The following is a 26,072-nucleotide window of genomic DNA, read 5'->3' on the forward strand; positions in this document are numbered from 1 at the left end:
ATAAATTGGGAGCTATTAGCTATTTTGAAGCCATTCCTATTTTGTCAGTGCATATTTATGTTGGCTCTGTGTTCCTAACTTTCCAGTAAAAACTCTGTTTCTCACCATGTGACAACATAGCTTAACACACAGCCAAAAGCAATCCATATTCCAACTAAAGCACCATCGATGTACATGCTGTACGTACAGAAAATCTCCATTATGGCTGCTTGGAGAAGGGGGAAATGTTTCAGATCACTGCGTCCAGTGATACATATCTTAACCAGCTCCAGGACTAAGCCTGAAGGGAGTACATATGTTCCACTATGAGGGCACACTATGCTCCCAATTGCAGTTCTTGCGTGTCGTTCTTTGGCCACCCCTGACAACAGAAGGGTGAACAGATGTGGAAGAATCAGATGCAGTGTGTTAGTTAACCCCGCTGTTCAATGAGCATCAAGGCCTTTAGTTATGGTAGGTGTGCTTCAGAGGATTGCTGGTTTTGGTATAACCACCCCAGACTGTATAGAATGACAGGAGGATTTGGCATCAGTTATTTAATCCTGGTTACCCACACAAGTCCATCTGAAAGCTGGAAGTGCTGAAGAGTGGGAGCCCCTCCACCATCTGTGCCAGGTTCCAACTTCTTCATTCTTCTTTCAAAGCCCATTAGAAACCCTTACAGAGAGTTTTTCTCTCATACTGCCAGAAGTTCCTCCTTGTCAGTATAGACGAATTACCACCCAAACAGGGTAAGATCCCTTAGCAACGGGACTTTTTTCATTAATAATTAAACTACACTGGGATTTTCCCAACAGGATTTGATTGGTCTTTTTCTTTTTTTGGTCAGTGTCTGATTTTTCTTTTTTCTTTTAAAATCCCTTAAGTAAAAGCCACAGCAAAGCTGCAGCACAGACCACTCCTCACTGAAGCAGATGTTAAAACAGAGAGAACGCTGCAGAAAGCTTTAGTGATTTACATTCAAAAGCAAACTTCACCTATATTGCAGTTATGCCCTGGGTCTGCTTCTTTTTTTTCTCCTGGGAATATCCGAGTTCCCATCTCTTCCAAAAAAATAGGCATTTGTTTGCAGTGACAGCACTTGGAACTGGGACGCTAAGTCCAATGCCAACTAAAGAATTGATATGCAGAGGGTGCACCCCACTGCTTTCCAGTTCCTTGAGTTCTCACCCCAGAGCCTGCGCACCACTGCAGGCAATAATCACAGCAAACCTATGGCATTTCTTTCAGATTTGACAGTTCAAGAGCCTTCTTAAGAAAGAAAAAACAAACAAACAACAATAAAAAGACACCTCAGAGAGAAGCTGGAGATCTTTCCTATTTTGGTTGCTCCCTGAGCAGTGACATAAAGCACAATTAAATAGGCTTCCATGTCTGATTTCCCTTTTTTTTCTCCACAAAAGCCTCCATCTCCTCCTGAGGATCTCATCATGCCCTCAGCTCCCCTGCTCCCCCACTTCCACCACCCCATATCCTACCTGCCCCCATAGGCAGCATGGGACAGGAGGGTGGGCAGTACCACCATGCTGAATAACAGTGCAGGGAATTGCTGAGCACTTTCCTTTTCTTTTTCTAATGTGGCAGGGAGGGAGACGGCATTCTAGATCTGTACCCACTGCCCAGAAACTGGGTGTCATAAAATCTATGGGAACTCAGTCTGCAGATTTCAAAAAGGAAGGATACTTGTATTAATGTAATGTGAGTGCATTAGGATTTCTTACCCTGGGAAAGGTTTAAAGGGAGATGAATAGTCACAATTACTACCTTTGAAAGGCAAAACCTATGAGAGGAGGATCTCTGGTTCTTGTTTGGCATATAAGCCTTGAGAAGAGCCTCTCTTATGCAGCATTTAGAACCTCTTATTTTTGTATCTACTGGGACAGCAGCTGGAGTTACCAAACATTTAACTTAACGTTGTTTTACACTTAAGACAGAGCTCATCTTTTTGCTGCTAGCACTGCTATGCGGGCAGCACACCCTTTCTCAGATCAAGGGCTACATACAAACAGCTCTGGTCAATGATTATCCCTTGCAAAAAGCCTGCGACATCGTCCCTCCGGTCACCTGTTTACATCCCAAATGTTCTCAAGTTCTGCTATTTCAAGCTTAACTCTTCTGACCTTAGTCAACGATATTCAATCCAAGCCCTCTTTCCTATATCCTGCAAGGCAAACAACTTCAGGTCAGTTTTAGCAACCAGCGCTATGTCATGCCTGTGGTCAATGACTAAATATGCCCACGCCTACGTCTCCTAAATCTGGATGTCTGTGATAGCAACCAGCAGGGTCTGGCTGGGCAGCTCCGTTTCACTAAAGATGTTTTAGGGTGTTTTTGCTCTTGAACATTTTCTTTCACCTTCAGACCATCGCCTGGATGATTTTTGACTTATTAGGTGGGATCAACAAAGCAAGATAAGCAAAACCATTGTGACTCCTACAGAATGCCTCTACAAGCAGATGAGTCAGATAACAACTCCACGAAGCAGAAGATACCATCTGCCTCCAACGGTGCAAAGTACAAACACTTACAGACGGTACAAAACCAGGTCAGATTGTCATATTTCTCCTAAATACCTCACAGACTCAGCAGGTTGCGGCTCAGAGACTTCCTGGGTTGGAGATGGTGTGTCTGTGTTTAATACGCCTGAACAGACCTTCCTACCAACCATTTACTCAAACAGTTCTTGAGCCCATACAACTTTCTGTATCCATAATGCCCTATGTGAATAGGCTGCTCAATTTACATGTGAACTCTTTCTTTTTGACCCTGCTCTTTCCATTTCAGTCTTTGTTCACTGTCCCCAGGACAGTGAGAGGCTGAGTCTCATTCAAGGGGTGAGCACCTGGTTTTGTTTGGAAAATGCTCTGTTATTAACCCAGGAGAGGAAATAGGAGAAGACCATTCTTCATTCCAGCACACTCACACAATACAAACATCACCTTTGCAAAGTTCCCTTTGGTGGATACCAATGTGTGTAACGAGATGATTCCCTCCACCTTTTCGGTATTTAAAGGGGTAAAGGATTACTCCTCCAAAAAGAAATGTTCAGAAGCAGCTCAGCTGCATCTTAATTTGTACGTTTTTCATCTCATGAGACAGTGCTAAAACTTACCTGAACTGCTACACGCCACTGCATGCTGACATTGCACAGGGTGCAGAAAAAGTGTTATTCAGTTTGTTACCCTGACCTCAGCTCTGCTGATGCGTCTCATTTGTTCCTGCTACTCCTCTTACTGCTCCAGCCTATGCATTCCAAAGGTGATCTGCTCCAGGGATTACAGACATGCCTCAGTGCTTTCACACAGGCAGGCAGCTCCGCACCACTACACCGCTCTCACACTTCCTCCCCTCAGCAGAACCAGTTCAAGGAGCTGGTTTATGAACAAGGCTGCAAGTTACTGTACTGGCACAGTGGAGGAAGCTGCTCTGCAGGACAGAGGCAAGAATAAGTGCCTGGAGGCAAAGAGCATTGGAAGTGGCATTTTCTCTGCCCTCTAAGCAGATGGGCAGTGCTGGAGGTGGCTGGTAGCTCTTAGGCTTGCAAAGCTCTGACTTTACATACATACATGTATACATATGTACACAGTCCATTCCCTCTATATACTTATTCTGTTCCAACTGATTTCTAAGTCACGCTTGCAGTACAACTTGATTCAGGCAACTGAATAAACCCTTCTTTAACACCTTTGGAAAAGAAAATGCAGCTTTCAGAAAAGGCTGCTGGCTTGTGGCAGCTCCATCTCACGCCTCCCAACAACCAACCAGTTCATTTGACCCTTTGGTCTCTGTATCCAGCTTCCTACAAGTCCTGCCCCATGCAGCTGGGAAAGATCCCAGGCACATCTGTCCTTACGACACCACCAAAACCCAGCAGACTGGCCTGCTTGCTTGTTTTTGTTCTATTTGTTTCTCTGCATCGAGTGATCCCATAAAGCAAAACATTTTTGTCATGTCAGAGAACCAAAATGTCCCGTATCCAAAACAAAAACAGAGACCCAATAGAATCCATTAATATGTTACTAAATAAGACTTGCCTGCCCTCTCTGGCCCAGAGCTGAGGTTCCCAGGAGTTCTGTTAATAATCTGTTTTCCCATTACACGCAATGCACTTGCTAGGATTCGTTGCACTCCGAGCATGAAGTGGGTGGAATGGCATCCATCATGGATGTCACCAAATTTAGAATAAAACATACACATCTGCTTACATAACAAGTTGAATGGGCCTGGTTCACAGAACTAGATATTTGATCCATGGCTTAGCTTGGGTGTGGGAGATACCAAAGTGGCTATAAGCCTTTCTCCCATCCAGTAGCTGGATAGCTCTGGTACTAATTTGAGGACCATGTGTACATACCTCTAACAGACACTGGCTGGGAATAGCTCCCAACAAGACACACTGGGAATTGAAGCAAAGCAGGCAGCAGCAGCCAAGACAGGATGTCACAGGAGGCCAGGAATGGATGTCATATAATGCCTATGCTGTTTGGAACCTCTTCCTCCACAGGAATTCTTCAATAGGTGTCCTATTAAATATGGCAGCTGTCTCGCAAATCCTGGTGAGTCGTCTCCAATAGCCAGATTTTCTAACAACGGATTCCAAGTCATTCCTTTCAAGGAAGACATAAAAAATGCTTTTGCCCAACAGAGGGGGAAACTTCAATCTTCCCATTAATGTTCCCAAACTAATCAGCCTTTCCAGGAGGCTATTTTAGGTGTTGATTCTGTAATAGTGAAGTTATTGGACAAATGAAGAGCATGGCATATGCTGTAGCTTTGAGTAATTCACATTCCTAAGGTGCTAAAAGCCTGAAATACTTCCTCTGGGCATGAAATAGATCTGCCATCAAAGAAGCCAGCATTCCTGACAGCGCCTGTCCCACAGACTCCCATAGGAGAAAGTCTGCAGAGCTGAACTGGTCTGACCCCAGGAAGTCCTTTCCACATCTCTCATTCTTGCCTCGTTTCGCCTTGAGTTTTCAGGATTTGCTGAAGGGCTGATCTGATGACTGGCTGTCTCTCTTTCCGTACACATTCTTGGCCTTCCTTCTTAGATTAACACCACATTAAAGCTGGGATGTTAACCATGTGAGTGAAGGGGTCCAAAATGCTAACAAAGCCCTTCTGGAGAATTCACTCATTCAACACTGCTTACGTGTGTTGTTGTTTTGGTTTTTTTTTAAGATCTCCTGATTTCTTTGCTAATAACACAAGAAACTGCTTTCAGACTGAAGCAAAGTGCAGCCAGAAAATAGCATTTCTCCAAGGAATCCTAACTATTGCGAGCTTCTCTGCATCCATTTTAGCAGAATGAAGTTCTGTCGAGATCTCCAATTAAAACATTCATAACTCGGTGTGCCTATTTTCTTCCCTTTCTTGGACCACTGACAAGACTGAAGAAAATAAAGCAAACACAGAGAGTTCCATGGAGAGCTTTGGATGTAGTAACAGCTGTAAGTGAACCAAGTAAAAATCAACCCAGCAACCTGAGGGATAACTACATTATCTCTATGGAGAATCTTCTGCCTTGCACTCGTTCAGGGAGCTGAGGGAAGGATTAACGCGGCCCTCTGTAAAGTCGGCTTGTTTTCATCGCAAAGTACATTCACTCCTTGATTTTATTCATATGAAAGCACAGTGTGCTGGTGAGGGGATGTTCAAACAGAGCCAAAAACCCACAGAATGCTTCACAATGGAATAAAAGCCACTATACGATCGTCCTCACATACAGGCCGCAGAAGCCTGAGGCCTAGCCGGGAGGCGGCGCCCCGCTGCAGCCCGCCCCGATACAGGCCCGGCCCAGCGGCGGCGGAGCGGCCCGGTAGGTTCGTGTACGGCTCGGCTGGGCCGCCTGCAGGCCGCAGTGAGGCCTGGCCCTGCGGGGTGAGGGTTATTAACCTTGTCCTTGTAACCCGGGTGGGTCTGAACGGGTGTCGGTGGGCTGGGTATAAACGCGTCCTGCGGTGTGATAGCGGTGTGATGCTGCTGGGCTTCTTTGTGCAGGATGGAATGGTAAATGCGCCGGGGTGTCTCATAGAAAAGGCTGTGAGGTCTCACCCCGCTGTCTGTGTGGTTATCAGTGCTGTTTGTTTCCACGTAACAGGGCTGGGTGAGGGAGGTAAGTGGCTTCTTGTGATGTTTTTAAGTTAGCACAAAGTGAAAGCTGTAGTGCAGAATTTGACATAGAGCTGGCAGTTCTGTGGCAAGTCTGTAACACCACTGAGTTATTTATTGCAATACAGAATGCAGGTGTTGCAGTAAAATAGCTGCAGCCAAATCTAGATGTATTCTCAGTGCTTAATCCATCACTCCCAGCTCCCACATCGTGCCATTAGCCAGCAGAGATTTCCAAAGAGCTGTATTGAATAACTTTGTTCCTGCTTAACAAGCATAAGGACTGCGGCACAGAAAGACACACAAACTTCTTGAAGCCAATGTATTGGTAACAAACCTCAAAGAACAGTTTCAGGTTCTGCAGTTGTCACAGATACACGCTGTAGTCTGCAACACACTGTTCTTTATCTCCTTGGTAGGTGAGCTGAAGCCTTACTTTGTGGAGATCTTTGTACAGGTATTTGTGTAGTGACACTATAGATCAGGCATCTCCCAGCTCCTGTGTTCTCTGTCCCACAGAGGTTTGGATTCTTACCCATTATATCACTATTTGAAATGATTGATATGTCACTTCTGTGAACTTTCTGAACCAGCACAACTTAAGAAGTGTTTTCGTATTCTCTTTTGTCTGCTTAATGGATGGTTTACGTTCTCAGTATAGAGGAGATGGTACAGATTTACCTTTGCTTCCAAATTTCCTAACCTAACAGTTCGCAAACATATTTTTACTGCTATGTGGACCGGAGTTTATTGTTATCTTAAGCCTTTAAAAGATGAAAGCTCAAACTGCAGCATTCTGTTTGCATGTCAGTAGAGCCCAATATTTGCCTGACCTGACATAGATCCAGCTGGATGTGTCTGCTGCTCCTGTGGTCTGTCTCATCAATAATACCTTCCAGAACCTTTATAGAGGGATGCGTAAAAATAAGAACTTGTGGAAATGAATTGTTTTAAAATAATCTTTACATTTCCAAATATGTTTTGCATCTGTTTCCTAGAACTATGCCAAGAAAAAGAAAGCTGTTGGCTCAATTAAGCGCCCTCCAAAGCAACTCCAGCAGCCCTCCTTCTGATGCATTGAAGAACACGACCAGCACTCCTGATGGGAACTCTTCTCCAAAGAGCAGCAAATATTTTGCAACAGAGAAAAAACAGCCACAACCTTCCCAACTCCAAGCAGATTTCTTCAACCAACCTTGTATAAGCCTGGCCAAATCCTTCCTGGGACAGGTAAGACTTAGCAGCAGCATTAACTAGTACATGCTCCGCCACAGTAATAATTCAGTGTAAAGGGATGATGATGGTTTTTCTTTGCAGTTTGCCTCCAGGGCTTTGCTATTTTAGGAATGCTGTTCTCATTATTTTTCTTGTAAAATTCTGGTTAAATTGAAGACTGGTTATTAAATCTATTTTGGATGTAGTCACAAAGGTAATGTTTTAGGTTTAATTTACTGTCACACTTCAGAATTTGTTTATTTTCTGTGGAGTTTCTCTTTTTTTTTCTGATTTACTGAAATACACGTCGCTGTTTGTGGTTCGAAGGTTGTTTAAGGCCAATTATTTTCCTTTCAGGTACTCTGTTGTTTGTTTTAGGCTCCTGCTTTTCCCACTGGAAAGTAATGCTATGCAGCCAGAAGCATTTCCTTCTCAACCTCCATTGGATTATATTGTGATGCTGATAGCATGGCCTTTCTTGACTGATACCCACTGTCACATTGTACAGACATATTTTGTTCTCATCTGGCAGTTCAGCAGCCTGCTTGAAACTTTCTTTTATGCTGGCTCGTATGCTCTAAAAGTTTGATCTGCCTTCTATTTCTGCAGTTCTACATAACTTGGGATTACCTGTAGACAGTGATGCTGGATTTATTTTAGGTCTTTCTCAACCTCTTATACATCAAATGTATTTTCTCTTTATAGACATCCTGCTAGAAGTTTGCCTTTCCTGCTTTGAATTCTGGCTGTCTCTATTAAGTTCTTAACAAAGCTTCCTTGCTTGATGTAGTTTCCCCTTTTTGCTAATAAGAAATACTGTAACAGATTATTTTGGGACCTTAATGCTTGTGGAAGGACACCAAGTTTTATGCTTCATAGCCATGATATAAAGTTATTTTTCAGCGCTGAGTCTTTGGTGAAGAGTTCAGATCTGTTTGGTCCAGACAGTAGAGATTGGAATAGCTCATGGTTGCTTACAAACTGCATTCAGAGAGTGAGAGGAGAGTGGGCAGTGCCGTAAAGGCCCTTTTTGCTCATGGCTGTGCTTCTGGAAGCCTTGTGCTCTGGTTATTTTGCCCATGGGGCTGTTGCTAACTGATACCCTCTGCCCTCTGTTTCAGATTCTAGTTCGCAAACTTCCCGACGGCAGGGAACTCTGGGGGAGGATTGTTGAAACAGAAGCTTATCTGGGTGGGGAAGATGAAGCTTCTCATTCAAAAGGTGGGAAGCAAACTCAACGGAACGCAGCCATGTTCATGAAACCAGGAACTCTATACGTATATCAGATCTATGGAATTTATTTCTGCGTGAACGTTTCCAGCCAAGGTGAGTTAAGGCCAAAGAACATTCGGTGTCTATGTGTTAGCTTCAAACAATGTGAGCAGGGCCCATCTCTGGCTACACGGCCAGGTGGGATTTTGGTTCCAGCTGTGAATTCAGATGCAGAAATAAAGATCAAGGACTGGAAGGGAATCTCTATAAGTTGGTGCCTTCAATTTGGATGACCTGAGCTGCTGCCTTATCCATGTGATGTGGTGCACTGTGTTCCTTCAGGCTGGTGGTGTAGAAAGAAACTTGTGGTCTACTGAGAGTCTAAACCTCGGTGTCCACTGTCATGACAAGAAAGTCTTCTGTCTCCTGCCTTTATCCCCAGAAACTAAATGCCAAGGAAAACAAAAAGGTCTAAGATGTCTGAGCATTATTATCTGAGCTGCTACAGAAGCTTTTTAGCTGCTTTGGTTAATTGGATACCTTGAAATTGCAGTATGTGTTTCTTAAACACTGATTTTGTCAGAAAAATCTCAAAAGATTCTTTTCCACCATTTTCAAGATACAGCATGTTGTATATTCCATAGCAGAAAGCGTTGTGACATTGACCATTAACCCTCTGGTTTTGGCCTTTGGATAGTAGCCAAGCAGAAAAACAGTGCCAGGTAATAGTGTGGGGGAAGAGCCTGCCTTCCTAAGTGGAAGTCTGGAGTCTGATGGATGAACACGTGTGAACTGCATTACTGTGTCTCTGCCAAAGCTGTTCAGATAACGAAAGCAGAATGGTTCTTTGTTCAGAAAGGGGCTCTTAGTGTTTGAAATACTGGGAAATAATAAAGGGAGGAAGGGAGAATCTTTGTGTACATCACTGAGGTAATGCTGAGTCGCAGGGGGGTTTTCCATGAGCTTCCTGTTGCTGCTGGGAGCCATGTGCTGTATCTCTACATTGCTTTGTGGAGAAATCCTCAATGACAGCAAAATATACCCAATGTCTCTCAGTGCTCGAGTCCCACAGCACATCTTGGCACTGGCAGCTGAATCATCTTAGTACAGAGAGGCTTCCCAAGAGCTGAGAGGCACACTGGGCTTCCCTCACTTCAGGAAGGCAGTAAATGCTGGTTGAGCTTCTCCTTGACTTTGCTGTGGTTTTTCTCTCGTGTGTTTGCCAATGTGAGCTGCCAGACCTGAAGTAATCTCTTGTAAAATGGGGATCCCGGTGATTCTGTACCCAGGCGTGGGGTCACACAGCGGGGATCCCAGACCGGGACTTTGAAGGCGGCGCTTTGGGAGCTGTGAGTCAGATGGGTGGAGAGAGGAGCAAATTTTCTTCTCCCCAGCAGCCAAAAGCTGTTTCCAAGAGTGAGAACTGGAGTCAGTCCAGGAAGGAGAAGTGAGCAGCACAGCGCGGGTGTGGGACTTCCTTATCACTCTGTGATTCCTGGCTGCCCTGGGACAGAACCAGGCTCTTGTTGTTAGATCCCAGCTTTTAGCCTTACATGGAGCAGCTCTGTAAGGCGTGGGAGGGCAGTGTGTGATGTTTCTGGGCTTGGGCACAAGACAGGCACTCCTGCCAACAGCAGTGTCTGTGTCAGGCAGCTGCTAAAGGCAGGTAGTCCTGGGTGTAAGCAGAGCAGGCTGCACAGAGATGGCTGCAGCATCCTGGCAGATGAGCCAGAAGGATGCAGCTGCTGTTTAGTAGTAAAAATAAAACTGATGTGCAAGCACACTCAGGAGGTCCCAAACATCCACCACCTATGGAGGAGTGAGCAGAGAAGGCAGTAGCTCATTGTGGCATCCCTAAGCTCCTGTCTTCCCTCTGGAGGTCTTGCTCTCAGTCTCATCCGTGCTAAGAGTTGGAAAGCTTTCTAGTGGAAAAGCTCACAGAGCAGCCAGGGACAAATGCCAGGTGCCCTGCTACTGCTGCGTGGGGGTCTGGGAGTGCTGCAGCTGCTCTCAGCATGTGCCTTTATTCACATCAGCTCACAAGGACACACTTGAATTCAAGTGCCCGCAGTTCCCACTTGCATTTGTGATGGATGAGGGCTGGAGTGTAACCAGGCGTTCCTCAGAGTCTCACAGTCGGTGCTGGTGAGCGAGAGCATCCCAATGTGAAGGATATTTCTATGTGCACGGATGTAAAGCAGAATTAGGACATGGGGGATGTTCTTAAAAATCTAAAAGGACCTTTGAGCTCTAAGTCACTGTAGCAGCTTTTGGCTGCCAGATTAGCTTCATTCCCTTCCTTAGCACAGGGAGTGCCTGCAAACAGATTGCGGACAGCTGCTGGAAGTGAGTGTTTCATGGAAGGCCGGGGGGCTCTGTGCAGTGCAAGGCAAGGGGCACACTTGGTAACAGCAAGAGATTGGGCTGTCAGTGTGTGTGAGCTGGGTGCAGCTTGTTGTGGCACTTGTACAAGACAGGAGAGGGATCTATTCTGGGACATTGAGGTCCCTGGGGACCTGCTGGGCTTAAGAGCCTTTGCCAGGCTTGAATTTAGCTCCAGATGTTGGAGGTTGGAGAGAGAAAGGAAATCCTTGCAGAGCAGCATCCTCAGTGCTGAGGCGGAGGGGAGGAATGCAGTGGGCGGCCCCACACAACAGGCACTGTGTGGGGCAGCACACAGGCTGCATTGCCAGGCCCTCATTGCACCCACTCAGGGTCAGACGACGACCTTCCCTGCTCTCTGATGGAAAATACTGGAGGAATATTTCTGTCCCACTCAGGCTGGAAATCCTCCCTGCAGGGGATTTTCTCTGCTCAGAGCTGCATCTTTGCTTCAACCTCACTAAAATGAGTGGGAGCAGCTACACGCCAGCAGTCCTCATCCAGCCCAGCTCTGCCTCGTTCTGTTGGCAGCATCTGGACTTCTTTCTCCTCTCATTTGCTGGCTGGAGACTTTATCATCAGAGTTTATTATAAATCCACTGGGTTTGGGAGCAGCTTTGGATAGTTATGCCAAAACTGAACCATATGTGTGTTTATTCTTGCAGTGATATAAAAAAAAAGCCTCTTGCCCTCTGGCAAGCCTTGGAGCTGCAGCTTGGCCTGGGAACATCAGGAAGTAGGGCTGGGTGAGGGCAGATGAACCAAGGACACGGAGCTGTGGGATGCTGGGCATTCAGCATAGGGAAATGAGTGCATTGACCACAGGTAGCAGCCTGAGGGAAGCACAGGCCCTGTGGCTGAATGCTGCAGGCAACTCCTTGCTCTATCAGGGGCAGGGAATGGAACTGAAGAGCTTCTGCTGAGTTGTTCCTTCCAAACAAACCTGTACTAACACCTGGCTCTTTTTCTGCACAGGAGAAGGGGCTGCAGTCTTACTCCGCTCTCTGGAGCCTCTCCAGGGTTTAGATGTGATGAGGGAACTGCGCAGCACATCAAGGAAAGGACCTGCAAAGCCACTGAAGGACTGGCAGCTGTGTAATGGGCCCTCCAAGCTCTGCCAGGCATTTGGGATCGATAAGGCTTTTGACCAAAGGGACCTGACTCAAGATGCAGCCATCTGGATGGTACCTGGACAGGAGCTGCCTGGGGAGCAGGACGTGGTAGCCACAGCCAGGATTGGTATTGGGAACAGAGGAGAATGGTCACAGAAACCTCTCAGGTTTTATTTACGGGGAAATAAATTTGTGAGTGTTGTAGACAAGAAAATGGAGCGAGAGATGACAGCAATGGAACCCATCTCTTGCAGCTGATGAATCTTGCAGGTGTGCCACCAACCAGGACTTGAGCTGTGCTCTCTAGGAGAGCCTCAAGCCATGTTGGGGCAGCAGGAAGGGCAGGTTTTTAACAATAAACATAACTTTATCACAGCAAGGTGGAATTTTATTCATGGGGCAGACGGGCATGAATCTCCCAGCCAGAAATGAGGTTGGATTGGAGCACTGAAAGCCACTTTCTCCCTTGTGAATGGATCCAGGCTCTGGTAAGGTGGATGACTAGTGAAAGCTCATTGCTTTGACCTGCTGTGCTGCTCTTTCTGTTGGCCCCAGGAGAGGCCAGAACACTTGGATTCTTCAGTGGAAAGCCACAAGAGTGGGTGGCAATAGGGCTGACAGAAAGAAAGAGAGCTGGGTTTGATCGGACTGGAGATGAGGAGGAGAAAGAAGAATCCTGCTGCTGACTACAGCTGCCTGGTGGGAGGGTGCAGAGAAGGCAGAGCCAGAGTTTTGTCAGGGACAGGATGAGATGTAATGGGCACAAGCTAGAAAACAGGAAATTCTCATTAGCTGTATGGAAAACAGTTTCACCATGAGGGTGGTCAAATGCTGGAACTGGGAGCAATCAGACCTCCATGAGACGAGCTCCTGAGTGACCTGATGTAACGCATTTTCTCTGAGCAGAATTTGGACAGAAGACCTCTAGAAACCCCATCCAACCTACACCATCCTATAAAATCCAGTGGGTTTTTTTTGCGTTGTTTATTTTTCCAGCTGCTTTTGGGACCAGTTCAAAGCTTCCAAGTGTGGGAGCCTGACCATAGAGAAAGAACCAACGCTGAGATCTCTGCCTTGCAGCTCTTTCTGCAGAGCTATAACCTGCCATGAGGTACAGGAGGAGGGAAAAAATAGGATTCAGGGGAGAATCCATAGAATTGTAGCCATGCTGGCAGCTTGCCCTGCACGTGTGGCACCAAGCCCTGCAGCTGGGCCTAACAGTTGCTTGGATCTCACTGTACCACATCAAGAGGTGGAGCCATGCACATCCCTGTACCTTGTTTTTCATCCAGACAGCTTTAAAGCAGGTCAGCTCCCTACTCTGCTTCCCTGCAGCCATAGTGGGGAGGGCACAGAGCAACAAAACAGGCCCCAGAGTGACGAGCATGACTGTCATTAGTCTGCAGCTTTGGGGAACTGAAACAAAGCTGCACCTGCAGCAAAGCCAGCCAGGTTCAGTCCTCAGAGCCAACCAAATTCCTCCCACCACAATTAAAAACAGACCTGCAAATCGGCCAACAAATGGGCTGCCTGCTGACAGCAATTACAGACACTCTGTAATAAGGGTTCTGGGGACAGGAAAGCTGTAACAAGGCAAGCAAATCATTTTCATTCATGACACTGTTTACTTGTGATCCTTCGCAGTCCTATTTATACCCCCACTGCTTCCAGATAACAGCAATCAGTCAGAATTAATTCCTCAGTAGCCAGGAGTGCTCCCCTAAAAGCCAGGCCAACTTCACTCTGCCTTTAAGCAGAGGACAAGCAGTGGGGTCAGGCTGCTTGTGAGCGGTGCCTGCTGCTACGTGGTGGTGGAAAGCAGGGAAAGCATCTCTGGTGCAAAGCATCCACCCGCACTCAGTAACACTCCAAAGTCACGGACCACTCTCACCTATCCCAGTAGCCCCAGTGAAGGAGTTACACCAGGGAAGGTCTGCGGGACAGCAGCTCCTGTGATGTGAGTGTGGCATGGAACGAATCCAGGCTGGGAAGGAGAACTGAGCTGTCACACATGGAGAAGGGGTGAAACAGAGGCACAGCAGCGGAGAGCTGCTCCGTGTGCTGAGAAGGAACTGGGTTCATCCCTTACTTCTTAGGCATCTTGTAGGACATCAACAACGCGGCAGGTTTCCACCATCAGTCATTTCAAGAGGGACTGAAAAACTGAGATGACCGGATCTTCGTGGCTGGTCACCACCAACACGCTGCGGAACTTGTCGAACAGCATCAGCAGCTGCGAGCGCCGCATGTTCTCGTTGTACATGATCTCCTCCAAATGGTGTCGGCCTCGGAAGTAGTGAAGCAGCCTGAAGGAAGGAGAGCAAGGAAGGTGTGGGCTAAAAGCAAATGCATGCAGCAAGAACTGATACTGGCACCATCGAGCTGGCTTTGAATTCTGCTTCAGTGTTGTGAGGGTTAATGCAGCCAATGCTGGAGCCAAGCTCCCATATTCCTCAATTCCCCCTTAAGGTTTCTGCTTGCAAACACTGTTGTGCATAGCAATGGACAGACACAAGTCCCTTCTGTGCCATCTGTTTAATGAATACCAGGAGTTCAGAGACACAGGCACGCAAAAATGTATCAGGCTGAACTTTACTGCCATGCTGAAAATAGACCATCCCTTTGTGCACACAGAACTATACTTGGAAGGTCAGTTACAGTATATTTAGTGCACTAACTATGCATTTATAGCAGGAATTTGTTCCGGGAGGCAGCTGATCCAGCACAGCTATTTGCTGTAGCACAGCCCTCATTAGGTGCTGCTCCTGAAGATGAAGCAGAAAGCAGAGCTGATGCAGTAACCTTTGCTGGGGTAATGAGGAGGATCAGCTCATTCGCTGCATCTGCAATTATTTACACTCTCATTAAGAGCCACAGGTTTACCCAGCCACTCACCTCAGATGGTTCACAGCACACACAGACCCACCAAGTTACACTGCCTCATAAAGTCACAAGTAACCGAGAGCATCTTGCATTAGCATTTCTATTTTTATACTTAGCATCCTACCCGCAGGGCTGCTTTGTTTATTCTACCTTCTCTCTTCCTCGCTGTTGACTTAAGAATGAGGTACAGTCATCAGTTCAATCTACAGCGGAATGGAAATTCAGGCTGCAGATGCCCAGGATGGCTCTGTTAAAGAACCCAATGCATGGGCAATCTGCAAAGCAAACATCATTATGGCAGCTGCCTGCTTACCGAGCCAATTTGCTGAAGAAACTGAAGTCATTTTTGGCATCTGCAATTCAAAAGCTTTCACGCTGCTGTTTCACCCAGATGAAGAGGTGACAGGGAAGCAATCATGAGATCCTTTCCTCTCTCCAGGATAATTAACAACCTGCGTTGCCATTAAACCATCCTGGTGTCCCCACAGAGTTTATTTAAAATAGCAGCGGTTATGATTCTGTTTTTCTTTCTCTTTGTCACAGGTTTTGTAACCGCTTCTCCTCTAATGAAGAACAAACATTTCAAAGTCCTCAAGTGGTCCAAGTGCTGCCACTCGAGCAGAGAATATCCTCCCAATAGTTTACAGAAGGTGGAGGAGTTGCCTACCCAGCAGCACCACAGAGCTCTGCACAAACACCTGAACTGAGCTGAGGTCGACTTACCTCCGATGCTTTTTTTCTTTGTCTCCTATTTGTACATAGTTTACAAATCTTAAAATAAGTAACAGCTGTCTTAGAAATACTAACAGACACTAAATGACAGCACCGGCACCACTAGGACTTTGCTTTGGATGCTTAGAATTCTGCTCTCAAGCTGGGCAATTATGTCTACCATGTGTGAACACAGTGAAACTGGAAGGCACAAAGTGAAGGCCCTGTTGTCCAACCACACGTCCTGATGCTCCTTCACCACCCAGAACTCTGTTGTGACACATGTATTAGTTTTAGTTGAGAAGTGCTGTGTGCATATGAAACAGGTACATGAAACAAAACCAAAATCATTTGTCTTCCAAAATCCCAAGCTAATGGTGTTTGCTAAGAGCCCACACCTTTCTGTCCATAAAACAGCAAGGATAGGGATGAAAGGTCACGCTCTGCACTCCCTGTTTCCTACCTTGCAAACATGCGAAGATCTTCTGGATTTTGGGCAGCGGGGACATTGAGGATCGCTTCCCGCTCGTGTTCCAACAAGCTTGCCAGGAGATTCTCTGTCATCCTTTTATTCAGGGGTGAGTCCCCGCCAGGTATCAACTCAGCGCTGGAATTATCCATGCTGGGACTTGTCAGAGTCATGTCATCACTGCTAGCTATCAGGGGAAGAAAAGAGACACAGAATTTCTATGTTGCTCGGCATAACGAAGTAAAGATGAACATTTCAGGCCATATCCATGCAGTCTTTCCAAACAGTCCCCTCAGATTTGTAGAACAAAGAAAGTGGGTCTGGAAACGTTATGTGTAACTGCAGTTTGTGATATGACAACAGAGGGGTTTTCTCAATGGGAAAGTAAAGCGTTTCAACAATGCCATCAATTTATGTGGAAAACTCTACTTCTGGAGACTATAAACAGTCCATAAAGTATCTGAAAAGAAACTTCCCAGCCAGCTCTGCTGGAACACCATGAAGTGGTAACACAAAAAGCCTAACAACTCGGAAGATGGAAGCATGCAGAAAACAAGGCCAAGAAGCAATATCCTCTTGTGATGGAGCCAAAACAAGCAGATTGCAGACTTATCAGACTCATGTTCCAAGAGTTCTGCCCTAATTCATCAGCTGCATAAAGCTGCAGGTTGTACAGAGAATCTCTCCCACTATCCAACCTCAGTGTTGTCTGGCATTCTGAGAACGCTGCTCATAGCAGCACGGGCAGGCGCATCCTGGGATTTCAGCACTATCTCATCCAGCAATACCAGCTCTATGCTGAAGAAGGGCTGGTATTCACTAGCAAGCACCCCAGCAAAGACCAGTTATCTTACTGCTAAGACCTGTCACCCTCAGCACAGCTAAGAGGAGGGCCAGAAGTGGGCTGCAGTCTGAACAGCAGAGTAAAGGTGGCTCGTACTTGGAGAACCAAAGCTAAGAGCATTGGGGGTGCTTAAACTTCGGCCTCCAACTCTGGCGGTGAAGGGCATGTCTTCATCCTGGGCACGGAATTCCTCCTCGTTCGGGGGCACCATCAGACAGACGTACGTGTGGAGCTGGATGAGGAGCCGGTGTTGGAGCATCCATATCACCATTTGAATGAGCTGAGTCTGCAGAGTGAGAAATAAGGTATTAAGTGCTGTGAAATGAAATATGGGAGAAAAAGCAATGGTCAAAGCCTAAGAAATCACAAGGAGAAATGCTTTCCAAGACACAGAACAGCTTCACATCTTTTCTGAACCATTAGCCTGCACTTCCCATCACAATAAGGTGACAACTCAATAGCCAAGGTGCTGGGATCAGTTTGGGGGCCCATGACAGTCAGAAATCTCCATAGGCTTGACCCAAAGCAGTCACATTAAAGCCCAGTTTCTCCTACGAAGCCACAGAGAAGGCAGGGAGGCAGGACAGAGCCGGCATACTGTCACCTATTTGTTCACCATGTCTCTGCATTATGATATATGCACAAGGCACCTTGCTTTCCATGGTGTGGATGGGCAAAAGTGAGAGTGCCCAGAAATGAGCCTCATGTTAAACCAACATGCAGAGCACCTCTGTATTGCTAAACAACTGCACAGGGTGGGATGATGGAGAGGCATCTGTAGGTTCTTGGCATGGCCTCCATTCAGGAGTTTCAGAGAAGCATTCAAAAGCCATTATCGTGTCTGAATTTCTGCACTAAAAGCCTTTTCATTTGAGTACAGGCAACCCTTCCCGTAGCTAACAGCTCTGAAAACACTGATTCACTGACAAAAGCTGTTTGGGGATTTCATAGCAACCAGCACTGTTTTGGTGACAGACAAGCAGAATGAGCTCAGTCAGAGAAGGAAGCCATAGCTCCGCTGCATTCATCATCAGGAGAGCGGCCAAATCTCAATAAAAGCCCCAAACTGAAGTTCATCAGCCCACATCATTTTCCTTTTTCCATAAGTCATTTCATGTTCAATTCCTCCTTTGCCATCGAATCACAAAGGCAGCATCTCCTGCCTGCAGATAAACCCACACCCCCTTTGCAGGGATTAATACTTTTTGAGGCTGAACGGATTTTAATCTTAAAACATATTATCCGGGATCGCCTTCAAACACTTCTTTTCCAGAAAAGGCATAATTCATCTTCTACGTTTAAAAGAAAATGTACAGAAGAGGAAAGTTGGCACGAGATAACAAGGAGTTTGCGTATCGTTCTGCTAACATCTGAAATCAGCCTGGAGGAAAGACGAGGCCGACTGCTCAAAACCTTCCAGATGGATGCAGGGAAAGATTGTCCCATACGTTTCATGTAAATCTCTGACCTGCTGGCGTCACAACGGATCAAAAGGGGTCTGACACTTCATGGGACAAATCACAGCAGTTCAAGGAGACAGCAGGAGAGATGCTGCCAGGATTGCCATCACTTGGGTGACTTTGTGAATCACAAAACCAGCTACTCTTCCTCACTACAGCTCCATGTGCTTGGAAAGTCTTTTCCACCACCCTAATATTTCACCCAGAGGGTGAAGTGCCTTTTCCAGGTTCAAACACTTCTTACCAAAAGCAGCAAGAGTGTTCACAGATGAGATCTAGAAAGGGCTTTGCTAACACACTCTGCTGCCTGTTCTTCTGGACACAGACACAATTTACATCCATTCTCCATCTGCTCCTCTTAAGCTTTGATGGATCTCTCAGACAGGTGTGTAGGAGGGCAGGCTGCCCCATGCCAACTGCAGTGCTGTCTGCTGGCTTATCTCCATGCTTGGGCTCAGTCCACTCAACTTGCTGGTCTCTCCTAAAGCCAAGAAGAGCTGGGAGTAACTTTGCAGGGTAGGGCATGCTCCACCCCCACTACCACCCCACTGAGACATCAGCACTGCAGGAAGCCACAGCCCTATGAGGCCAATACATCATCACCGTGATGGAAATACAAAAGGAGACTGATTTCATTGTTTAATTCAGCCCTCAATCCTCAATTTCATCCACACCCATCTCTCTCCCCCTGTGATTCCTCTCTCCAGTCTGGGCTGAGGGGTTCCCATCTGGGAGCAGTGGGTCTGTTCCCACTGGCACAGATCATCCACCCTGTTCCTCACCCCCACCGTGGCACAGCAGACATGCTGTCACACACAACACAATACAGGGCACTGCCAACAATGCACTGCTTTGTGCTTACTGACCAAAGCAGATAAGACGGGCACTCTTATGTCAGCCCATCTGGGCTGGGAGAGACCCAGGTCCTGCAGGGGCAGGATCCAGCACTCGTTGTTCTTGTCCCTCTGGGAATCAAGGGGAGCTTTTGTAAAGCTGCTCTGTATGTGTTAAATAAAATGCATTTCTTACAAAGATTCTTTAAAGCTGTTTCTTTCCCAGGCCTAAAAAGCTAAAGAAAATGCCCAGAAAACGGGGACTGGCAACATGCTCAGGAAAGGGAAGAGAGAATGGCACCATGGGATCACTCCGATCTCAGCCTGGTGTCAGTATGTGACAGCTCTGAATTCCACCAAATCAGCTTAACTGTTCTCTCTATTTAGATGTAGAACACCCTATATTTTCTTAACTTGCCACACGATAAACCCTGTTTTTATGCTCTTTCATACTTCTGCCAGCAAAAGCTCCTGTGACTCTTAACGCCTTCCAGACATCCACTCAGCATCTGCATGCAGCTCTCCTCCCACTCCCATCCTCTGACATACACTGTTTTCCACTGTGCTGCTACACAAAGCACAGCACGTTTTCCATGCACAGCAAAGGCCTCCTGTGCTGCAGCCTTACTCCAGCGCTGTGGCCAGACTTGGTCCATGCAGTGCTTCCTTATCACCCACCTCTTTTGACAAAGAGCATCTACAAATGTACAGCCTGATTCAGACTATATTCAGATCCGTTTTTGAAAAGGGAATTTGAATTATACCCTCAGTGAAATCTGTAGTCTTAGATAAGCTGAAAATGGACCTAAGCTCAAAGCTCAGAGCTCCCCGCTTCTTTTAGCTAATGCTGCTACAATGATAAAAGCAATCGGAGCTTATCAGCAAGGAAGGGAACAAGAAGCTGGTAATTCTGCAAGCAATTCTGTGCAAATTGGAGGGGCAGATTCTCAGCAGCAGAGCTTGTCATAGTCTTTAGAAATCACTTTGTTCTACGGCAGGAGAAAACAGAATGACCCTAAACAGGAAGGTGAGCGCCAGAAGTTTTCAGATGAAATACTAAGCTGCTTGCTGAGACCCTCTGCTTCCATATGTAACCTCAAACCTTCCCTTCTTGGGGTCAGGAGAAAGGACATGCCATGATTTTTCTTTATTCCAGTAAAAACATTACAAGGGAATATGAGTGTTTCCCAGCCACATCAGCTCATGAGATCCAGTACCAGCAGCATGTGATACACGGGCTGTTCAGGACACAGTCTGAGGTGGAGGGGATTGCTGGAAATCCAGGTGACACTTCTCAGCGTTGCTAACAGACAACTCACCACTGGGACAAAAGGGACATCACATCTGCTTTCCTCACTCACATCCCCAGCTGCAGAAGTGCCTCCCTCATTCAGCACCAGCCCTGGAGCTGCTGATCCTCCCCTGAGAGAATTCCACCTGCTAACCTGGCAGGGAACCAGCGTGGCTGAAATGAGTTATATGAATAGAGTCGAGCTGGGTAGAAGCCAGAGCTCCAGCACAAAGGGAGGGAAAGGAGAATTGCGTGTGCACGTACTGAGAGTGGAAAGGGAAAAGAGGGCAGCCACCACCTCTCAGCAGCACCAAGGTTTCATTAGAGCAGCTGAGCTGCAGTCACAGGCTCAGTGCCACATTGCACAAAGTCCAACAACTTTGCAAATATGAGCACGAGATCACAGATAACAGACATAAAACCACTGCAGAGATCAACTGCAATGTACAATTTGTCATCCCAGGCAAGAAAAGAGGTCAAGAAGATGGGACCCAGGAAAGCTCCTGTCTTGTGCACAGGACACAGCTGAGAGCACAGGCAATGCTGATGGATACCTCTGCCTGGACACATCCCCTGCTTGACAGACAGATGCTCATCCAGAAGGGAATGCCAGAAGGAAGGAAGCCAATCCCAGGCTAAAGCCAACAATCCAGTTCGATGGGATGGGAGCCATGAGACCTCAACAGCTACTGCGGACAATACAGCCCTTCCCAGTGCACTGACCTTCCGAACTACAGGCAGCACTCAGCAGGATGAATGGCACAAGATATGGCCACCAGTTAAATTCTTCAAAGCTTTTTAAGAGAAAAGGGCAAAAGAAAACAGCAAAAAAAATCCACTCCTATGTACAGAGAATAAAATTACAGTGAAAGGTCCAAACTTCGTTCATTTTTTCAAAGGCAAAGCAAACATAATTTGACAGCATTTACAGTTCAGAGTGCAGCATATTTTATTGCTGCACAGCAGAAAAAAAACCCAAACGCCCACATTTGATCAGATTAATCACTCTATCGACTAGATCTCTGTTAATTATAGTTAACTACAATTGGAGCCTGACCACTCCTGGACAGGAATTAGATTCATCTCTTTTAAAATGCTGGTTCCTAATATAACAATACTGCATAGGTAAATCAAAGCAGAGGAAAGTACTTTTCCTACATGAATGTGGAAACAAAACCATCTAAAAGCCCTTTCCAGACCGCACTCCTCCAAGAACAGGCATGCTTGCCTTCATGGGAAAGAAGTATGTGGCAGAGATTCGTTATGTGTTTTAAACCAAGTGAAGATATCTGAGAACAACCCAAAGTATCGATGGAGAAATACTAGAGCAAGTCATTAATCATAAATGGGCTACTGAGAGTAAGAACGCCTCCCAAAGCTACTGCAGCTACAATAGAATTAATGCTCCCATTTTCCAGACACAGATTCGTATGTAATACAGCAAAATGCTGCCAGGACAGCAGGCGCTGCTCTCCCCCACCTCCAAAGATGGCAGCTGACCAGTACATACTACTGGGATTAGAAGCTTCATAAATAATTATCTCTGATCTTAATCTCTGCCAGCCTGTAATTACAACAAATTCTTCTCCCATAATTGTGTCTGTGCGCTTAATTGATGTTAATCTTCTAGGTGTCTGAATTGTGACTAATTTCATATAAACACAGCAAGTCATCAAAGCACAAAGGCTAGCAGCGCTTGGAGGCACCCCAATGAAACCTGCCCAGGCTCCCTTTGCCACAGTGAGCTGTGCTCAGGGGTCTCATTTTCTTCACCTGGGAGCTTTGACAGTCCCCACAGCCTTTTGGTACGTGGATATGAAACAACAAATTATGTCTAGAAACACATCAAGAGGTGAATTCTACAAGAGCAAGTTCCTAACCGGGTACACTAGAAGCAGACCCAGTCCTTGTTCTCATTGGTAGGGCAATGACCCAGTGCCCAAACAGCTCCTTCATGCTCCCCCATCTCACCTCCTGCACAGGCGGCACAAGGGGGTTCTTGAACTCTGAGAGTGACACTGGGAGGGAGAACTTGGAGAGCATCGACGGCAGATTGTGGCCCCGGAACTGACAGGAAAATGCATCTGCCAGTGGAGAGTAACTGCAAAAGAGAAGCAGAGCAGAAATCAGTTAGTTTTATATTGCTGGTCAGTGTAGTATTTATCTGCTTAAGCATTGCAGAAGTGGGAATTCCCAAATGAAACATCTAGAAACACATTAAGGGTAATTTATGGCATGTTGCTTCTTGCTTTAAGTAACCAAGCAGTGTATGTATTTTCACGCTGGCACTGAATTCAGCTTCACTGTATTATTCAAGGTGTTGAGGGAATCCAAAAGAGACAAATAAAAGTGACAGAATGTGTAAATCCAGGCTGTCTGTGATCAAAGGAGCAGGGACTGTGTGGCTGGGAGATGAATGGGGATGGGCAGCATGTAAGCACATCTTCAAACACACACACGCAGCTGCAGACGGGGCTGCTCTCCCTGCTGGAGCAGAAGAAGAAAAGCAGTACTGCTGATTACAAGTGTGGGAGAGGCAAGTTAAATATTAGGAAAACTGTCTTCAAGAACAGCATTGCCATTTATGACAGAGGCACAGCTGATCCTGAGTGACCTCCAGGTCTCTTTCAGACCTATTTTTATACCTCCATCCCATAAGTTTTGACCTAAAACTATTTTCCTACAGCAGAATTCCAACACAAACTATATAAACACCTCAATATCCAGCACCGAAAGGGCTGTCGGTCTTCAGCAAAGTCCAAGTACCCACTGAAGCTTCCACACCTTCTCTGTCATTGCCACTGACTTTTTGCAGCCTAACTGCATTACTTTCTGCCTACTAAAAAGCATAGGAGTATGAAATGCCATCACGTGAACGTGATGTTACTCCCTGCACCAAACCCTGACGTGGCTTTGCAATTTCAAGCACATGGAATGGTTCGTGCACTGCACAACTGCTATACCAAGAGATGTCCCATACAGCAACCAGTAAGACAGGGAAGGAAAAGGTCTCTGCACTTGTAACCTCTTTCTTAATACAACCATTCATCTTCCTTCTACTTACAGACAGACACTGGCATTTGGTGAAAGCATGTAGACATTATTCTCACACAGCGGATAAATAATAATTGCTTTTCCCCAGTAAACGAGATGTGCAGCAAGCTGGAAAACCTGCACCGAGGAAACAGGGAAGAATTAGGAGAGCAAAAAAGCAAAACTCAGGCTCTGAGCAACAGTTACATACAGTGACAGAAGAATCATGTCGGATGACTGCAAAGTCTTGTTGGAACTAAATGAGAGCGAAACATTCCGTCCTCTCACGCTGCCTTCAGAGTGTGTTTGGGGTTTAATACAACACATGGCACTTCAAAAAGCATCTGACAAGGTTATTAATCTCCAGAGGTTTGCATCGCATTTCTAAGCAACTTAAACATTTCCTGTCTCAAAGGAATCCCTTCAAACTGTATTAATAGGCGTTTAGTTGCATTTCATGCACCAACAACCTATTTCTGTTTATGCACAAAATGCACTTAAGGTTATGCATGAGAAATAAAATGAACCAGCCTCTACTATGACACAAACATAAAGGAAACAAAATGGTCTTTTTACTGCTTGGAGGTATTTCGGTAATGGGTTACACAAAGCATTTTAATATGTTTAAAAAGGTCAGTGGTTGTTACAGGCTCTGGAAGAGCCACATAAGTAGCATCTAGGAGACATAAAATCCAGCCCATATCATTAGACGTATTTAACTTTGCTTTTTTTGTGGAGAACAGAACCGCAGACAAGCAGGGAATTTCCAGAGTTCATCCCACAGCTGTAGAATGCCAAGTAACACCACAACCACTGCCAGGAGACCTGCACATCTTAATACAGAACAGGACAAGAGAGGGCATTGACTCTGACCCAGAGCAACTGAGACAACCAGCCACGCTCTCCCTTGTCATGCTGAGCACAAGACACATCCCTAGGTCTGAATCAGCCCTTAGCAAGGCTGAATAGCTCTCCCCGCTGCAGTAGCCAACACAAGCACTATATCCCATTGGATATGAACAACAGTTTTTCACTCATGCTGGTGAAATGCTGGACTGGGGCCCAGAGAGGGTATGGGATCTCCATCACTGGAACTATTCTGAATTCAGACAAACGTGTTCCTGAGCAGCCTGCTTTCGTGGACTTGCTCTGAGCAATGGTGTGGGTTAGGGACCTCCAGGCTGCCCCACCACCCCACAGCAATTAATGATTCGGACATGGATGCACAGTTACTACACCACTGATCTTTGTCTCTCCAGTCTTCCCCACACTTTAAGGCTCGAGAGTTCTGTTCACATGGAAAGAACTGGCATCTCATACACCACAGAAGCACAGTGGCACATAGGGAGAAAATGCCTCATGAATTCAAAGAATTTCAACTACTGCTTACAGATCCCCATACCTGCAGCAATGCTAAGTCAGCATCCTGAGCCAGCTGCTGTAGATTCTTCACAGCAGAGGTAGTTTTAATTACTCTCACCAGGGCAGGAGAGCAGTCCAAGGGGAGCTCATTAAGCAATGACTTCTCATCATTTAGAAGTAATAAGGCATGGTAAGGCCTGCAGAAAAAAAGAAGGGAATACATTTGTTCAGTAAACTGCAGCTTCTCCTGAAGGTGTAGCTATTCCCAGGCTGGGATACCCAGTCAATCTACTGGTAAAACGAACCTCTTAACATCTTTTTGCTGTAAGCAGATTTAGAGTAAGCCTATTTTTATTTTACAAGATAAGATGTTCCCCATTAAGAGGGGAGAGAGGGCCGTATGATAACTGGATGCTCCAGTGACTGCAGATAAAAATGATGGCTCCGTGTTGGCACACAATTAATCCCAGAGAATTAGACAGAAAAGAACTCATTTGCATGACTGAAATATAGAATGAAATAGAAGAGGAAAAAAAAAGAAGCAGGAGCTGGTTACTTCTGCGGGTATGAAGCTGTAAACAGAGAGCAAGAAATAAGATATCAAGGGGCCCAGGATCTCTCCCCTGTAAAAGTAAAATCAGTCCTGAGTCAACAGATTGAAATGGACATTCTGAAGGACTTGCTCTTACCTGATAGATTTCAGGCTTCTCTCAATCGCTTCTGGGGGAATAAAATTTGTTGCAACATAATGGATTTTATGAGGCAGGCAGAAGCTCACTTCCAGCCAGTTGTTGATATGTAACCGGACCACTCCTGTTGTACAGAGACTATAATAGGAAGAAAAAAACACATACAGCATTTAGAGTGTATAGCAAATGAAAACAGTGGTCCAGATTCATTCCTGCACGTGAGTCACATCAGGACAAGAAAGGAGTGAATGTACCACATCCACCCCCAGGCTGGCTGAGGCCAAGCTGCCTCCTGGCTGTGAGGGCTCATCTACCTTGTACTCACAGAGCACTGTGCCCTACGAGGCTTTGGGGCAACCTGCAAGGCTTCTTGCCACTGATCTGCAGCTCCCTCTGCTATTAATGCTGCAGAAGTATCTCAAGAGAGAGCGGTTACTTGAAGGTCTACTGCAAGGCCCCTACAAT

The 26,072-nt window shown here is 46.1% G+C and overlaps 3 protein-coding genes across 38 annotated transcripts in view; 1 reads left to right on the forward strand and 2 right to left on the reverse strand.

The window, feature by feature from the left end:
• The window catches only part of RHBDF1 (rhomboid 5 homolog 1), a 53,387-nt gene extending 39,325 nt beyond the window's left edge, over positions 1-14,062 (reverse strand). For 3 of the 5 annotated variants that reach the window (XM_085514268.1, XM_085514267.1, XM_085514263.1), the window contains exon 1: positions 13,924-14,062. The gene's annotated coding sequence lies outside the window, so the exon portion shown is untranslated. Of the gene's footprint in view, positions 1-4,354; positions 4,928-13,923 lie in introns of those variants that run through there. The other 2 variants (XM_085514269.1, XM_085514264.1) reach the window with 1 other exon arrangement.
• MPG (N-methylpurine DNA glycosylase) lies at positions 5,697-12,407 on the forward strand. Of its 4 annotated transcripts, none has more exons than XM_015877320.3 (4): positions 5,697-5,818; positions 7,110-7,341; positions 8,448-8,652; positions 11,896-12,407. In XM_015877320.3, exons 2-4 carry the CDS (start codon positions 7,114-7,116, stop codon positions 12,288-12,290), a joined length of 828 nt encoding a protein of 275 aa, XP_015732806.2. In that variant the 5' UTR covers positions 5,697-5,818; positions 7,110-7,113; the 3' UTR covers positions 12,291-12,407. The 4 variants fall into 4 exon arrangements, with proteins under 4 accessions (XP_015732806.2, XP_015732805.2, XP_015732803.2 ...); XM_015877319.3 differs by having other exon boundaries at positions 5,783-6,115; XM_015877317.3 differs by having other exon boundaries at positions 5,783-6,009.
• Positions 8,609-26,072, reverse strand: part of NPRL3 (NPR3 like, GATOR1 complex subunit) — a 34,606-nt gene continuing 17,142 nt past the window's right edge. For 9 of the 29 annotated variants that reach the window (XM_085514278.1, XM_085514277.1, XM_085514279.1 and 6 more), the window contains 8 exons: positions 25,608-25,745; positions 24,959-25,115; positions 22,495-22,624; positions 21,078-21,212; positions 20,552-20,697; positions 17,036-17,225; positions 16,090-16,282; positions 13,638-14,338 (listed from right to left, as the gene is read on the reverse strand). In XM_085514278.1, coding sequence (XP_085370404.1) covers positions 14,173-14,338; positions 16,090-16,282; positions 17,036-17,225; positions 20,552-20,697; positions 21,078-21,212; positions 22,495-22,624; positions 24,959-25,115; positions 25,608-25,745 — 1,255 coding nt within the window. In that variant the 3' untranslated portion in view covers positions 13,638-14,172. Of the gene's footprint in view, positions 8,984-10,132; positions 10,717-13,637; positions 14,339-16,089; positions 16,283-17,035; positions 17,226-18,643; positions 18,881-20,551; positions 20,698-21,077; positions 21,365-22,494; positions 22,625-23,587; positions 23,695-24,958; positions 25,116-25,607; positions 25,746-26,072 lie in introns of those variants that run through there. The other 20 variants (XM_015877315.3, XM_015877314.3, XM_085514293.1 and 17 more) reach the window with 17 other exon arrangements.

This window comes from Coturnix japonica, chromosome 13 (genome assembly GCF_054131305.1).
Source record: "Coturnix japonica strain WE chromosome 13, WE-NBRP24, whole genome shotgun sequence".
Lineage (NCBI taxonomy): Eukaryota > Metazoa > Chordata > Aves > Galliformes > Phasianidae > Coturnix > Coturnix japonica.

Bases quoted from the DNA above. Each gene is read 5' to 3' on its own strand.
- MPG (XM_015877320.3), top strand. From the start codon at position 7,114: ATGCCAAGAAAAAGAAAGCTGTTGGCTCAATTAAGCGCCCTCCAAAGC. The intron at 7,342-8,447 runs GTAAGACTTAGC...CCTCTGTTTCAG, and splicing joins CCAAATCCTTCCTGGGACAG to ATTCTAGTTCGCAAACTTCC. The intron at 8,653-11,895 runs GTGAGTTAAGGC...TTTTCTGCACAG, and splicing joins CGTGAACGTTTCCAGCCAAG to GAGAAGGGGCTGCAGTCTTA.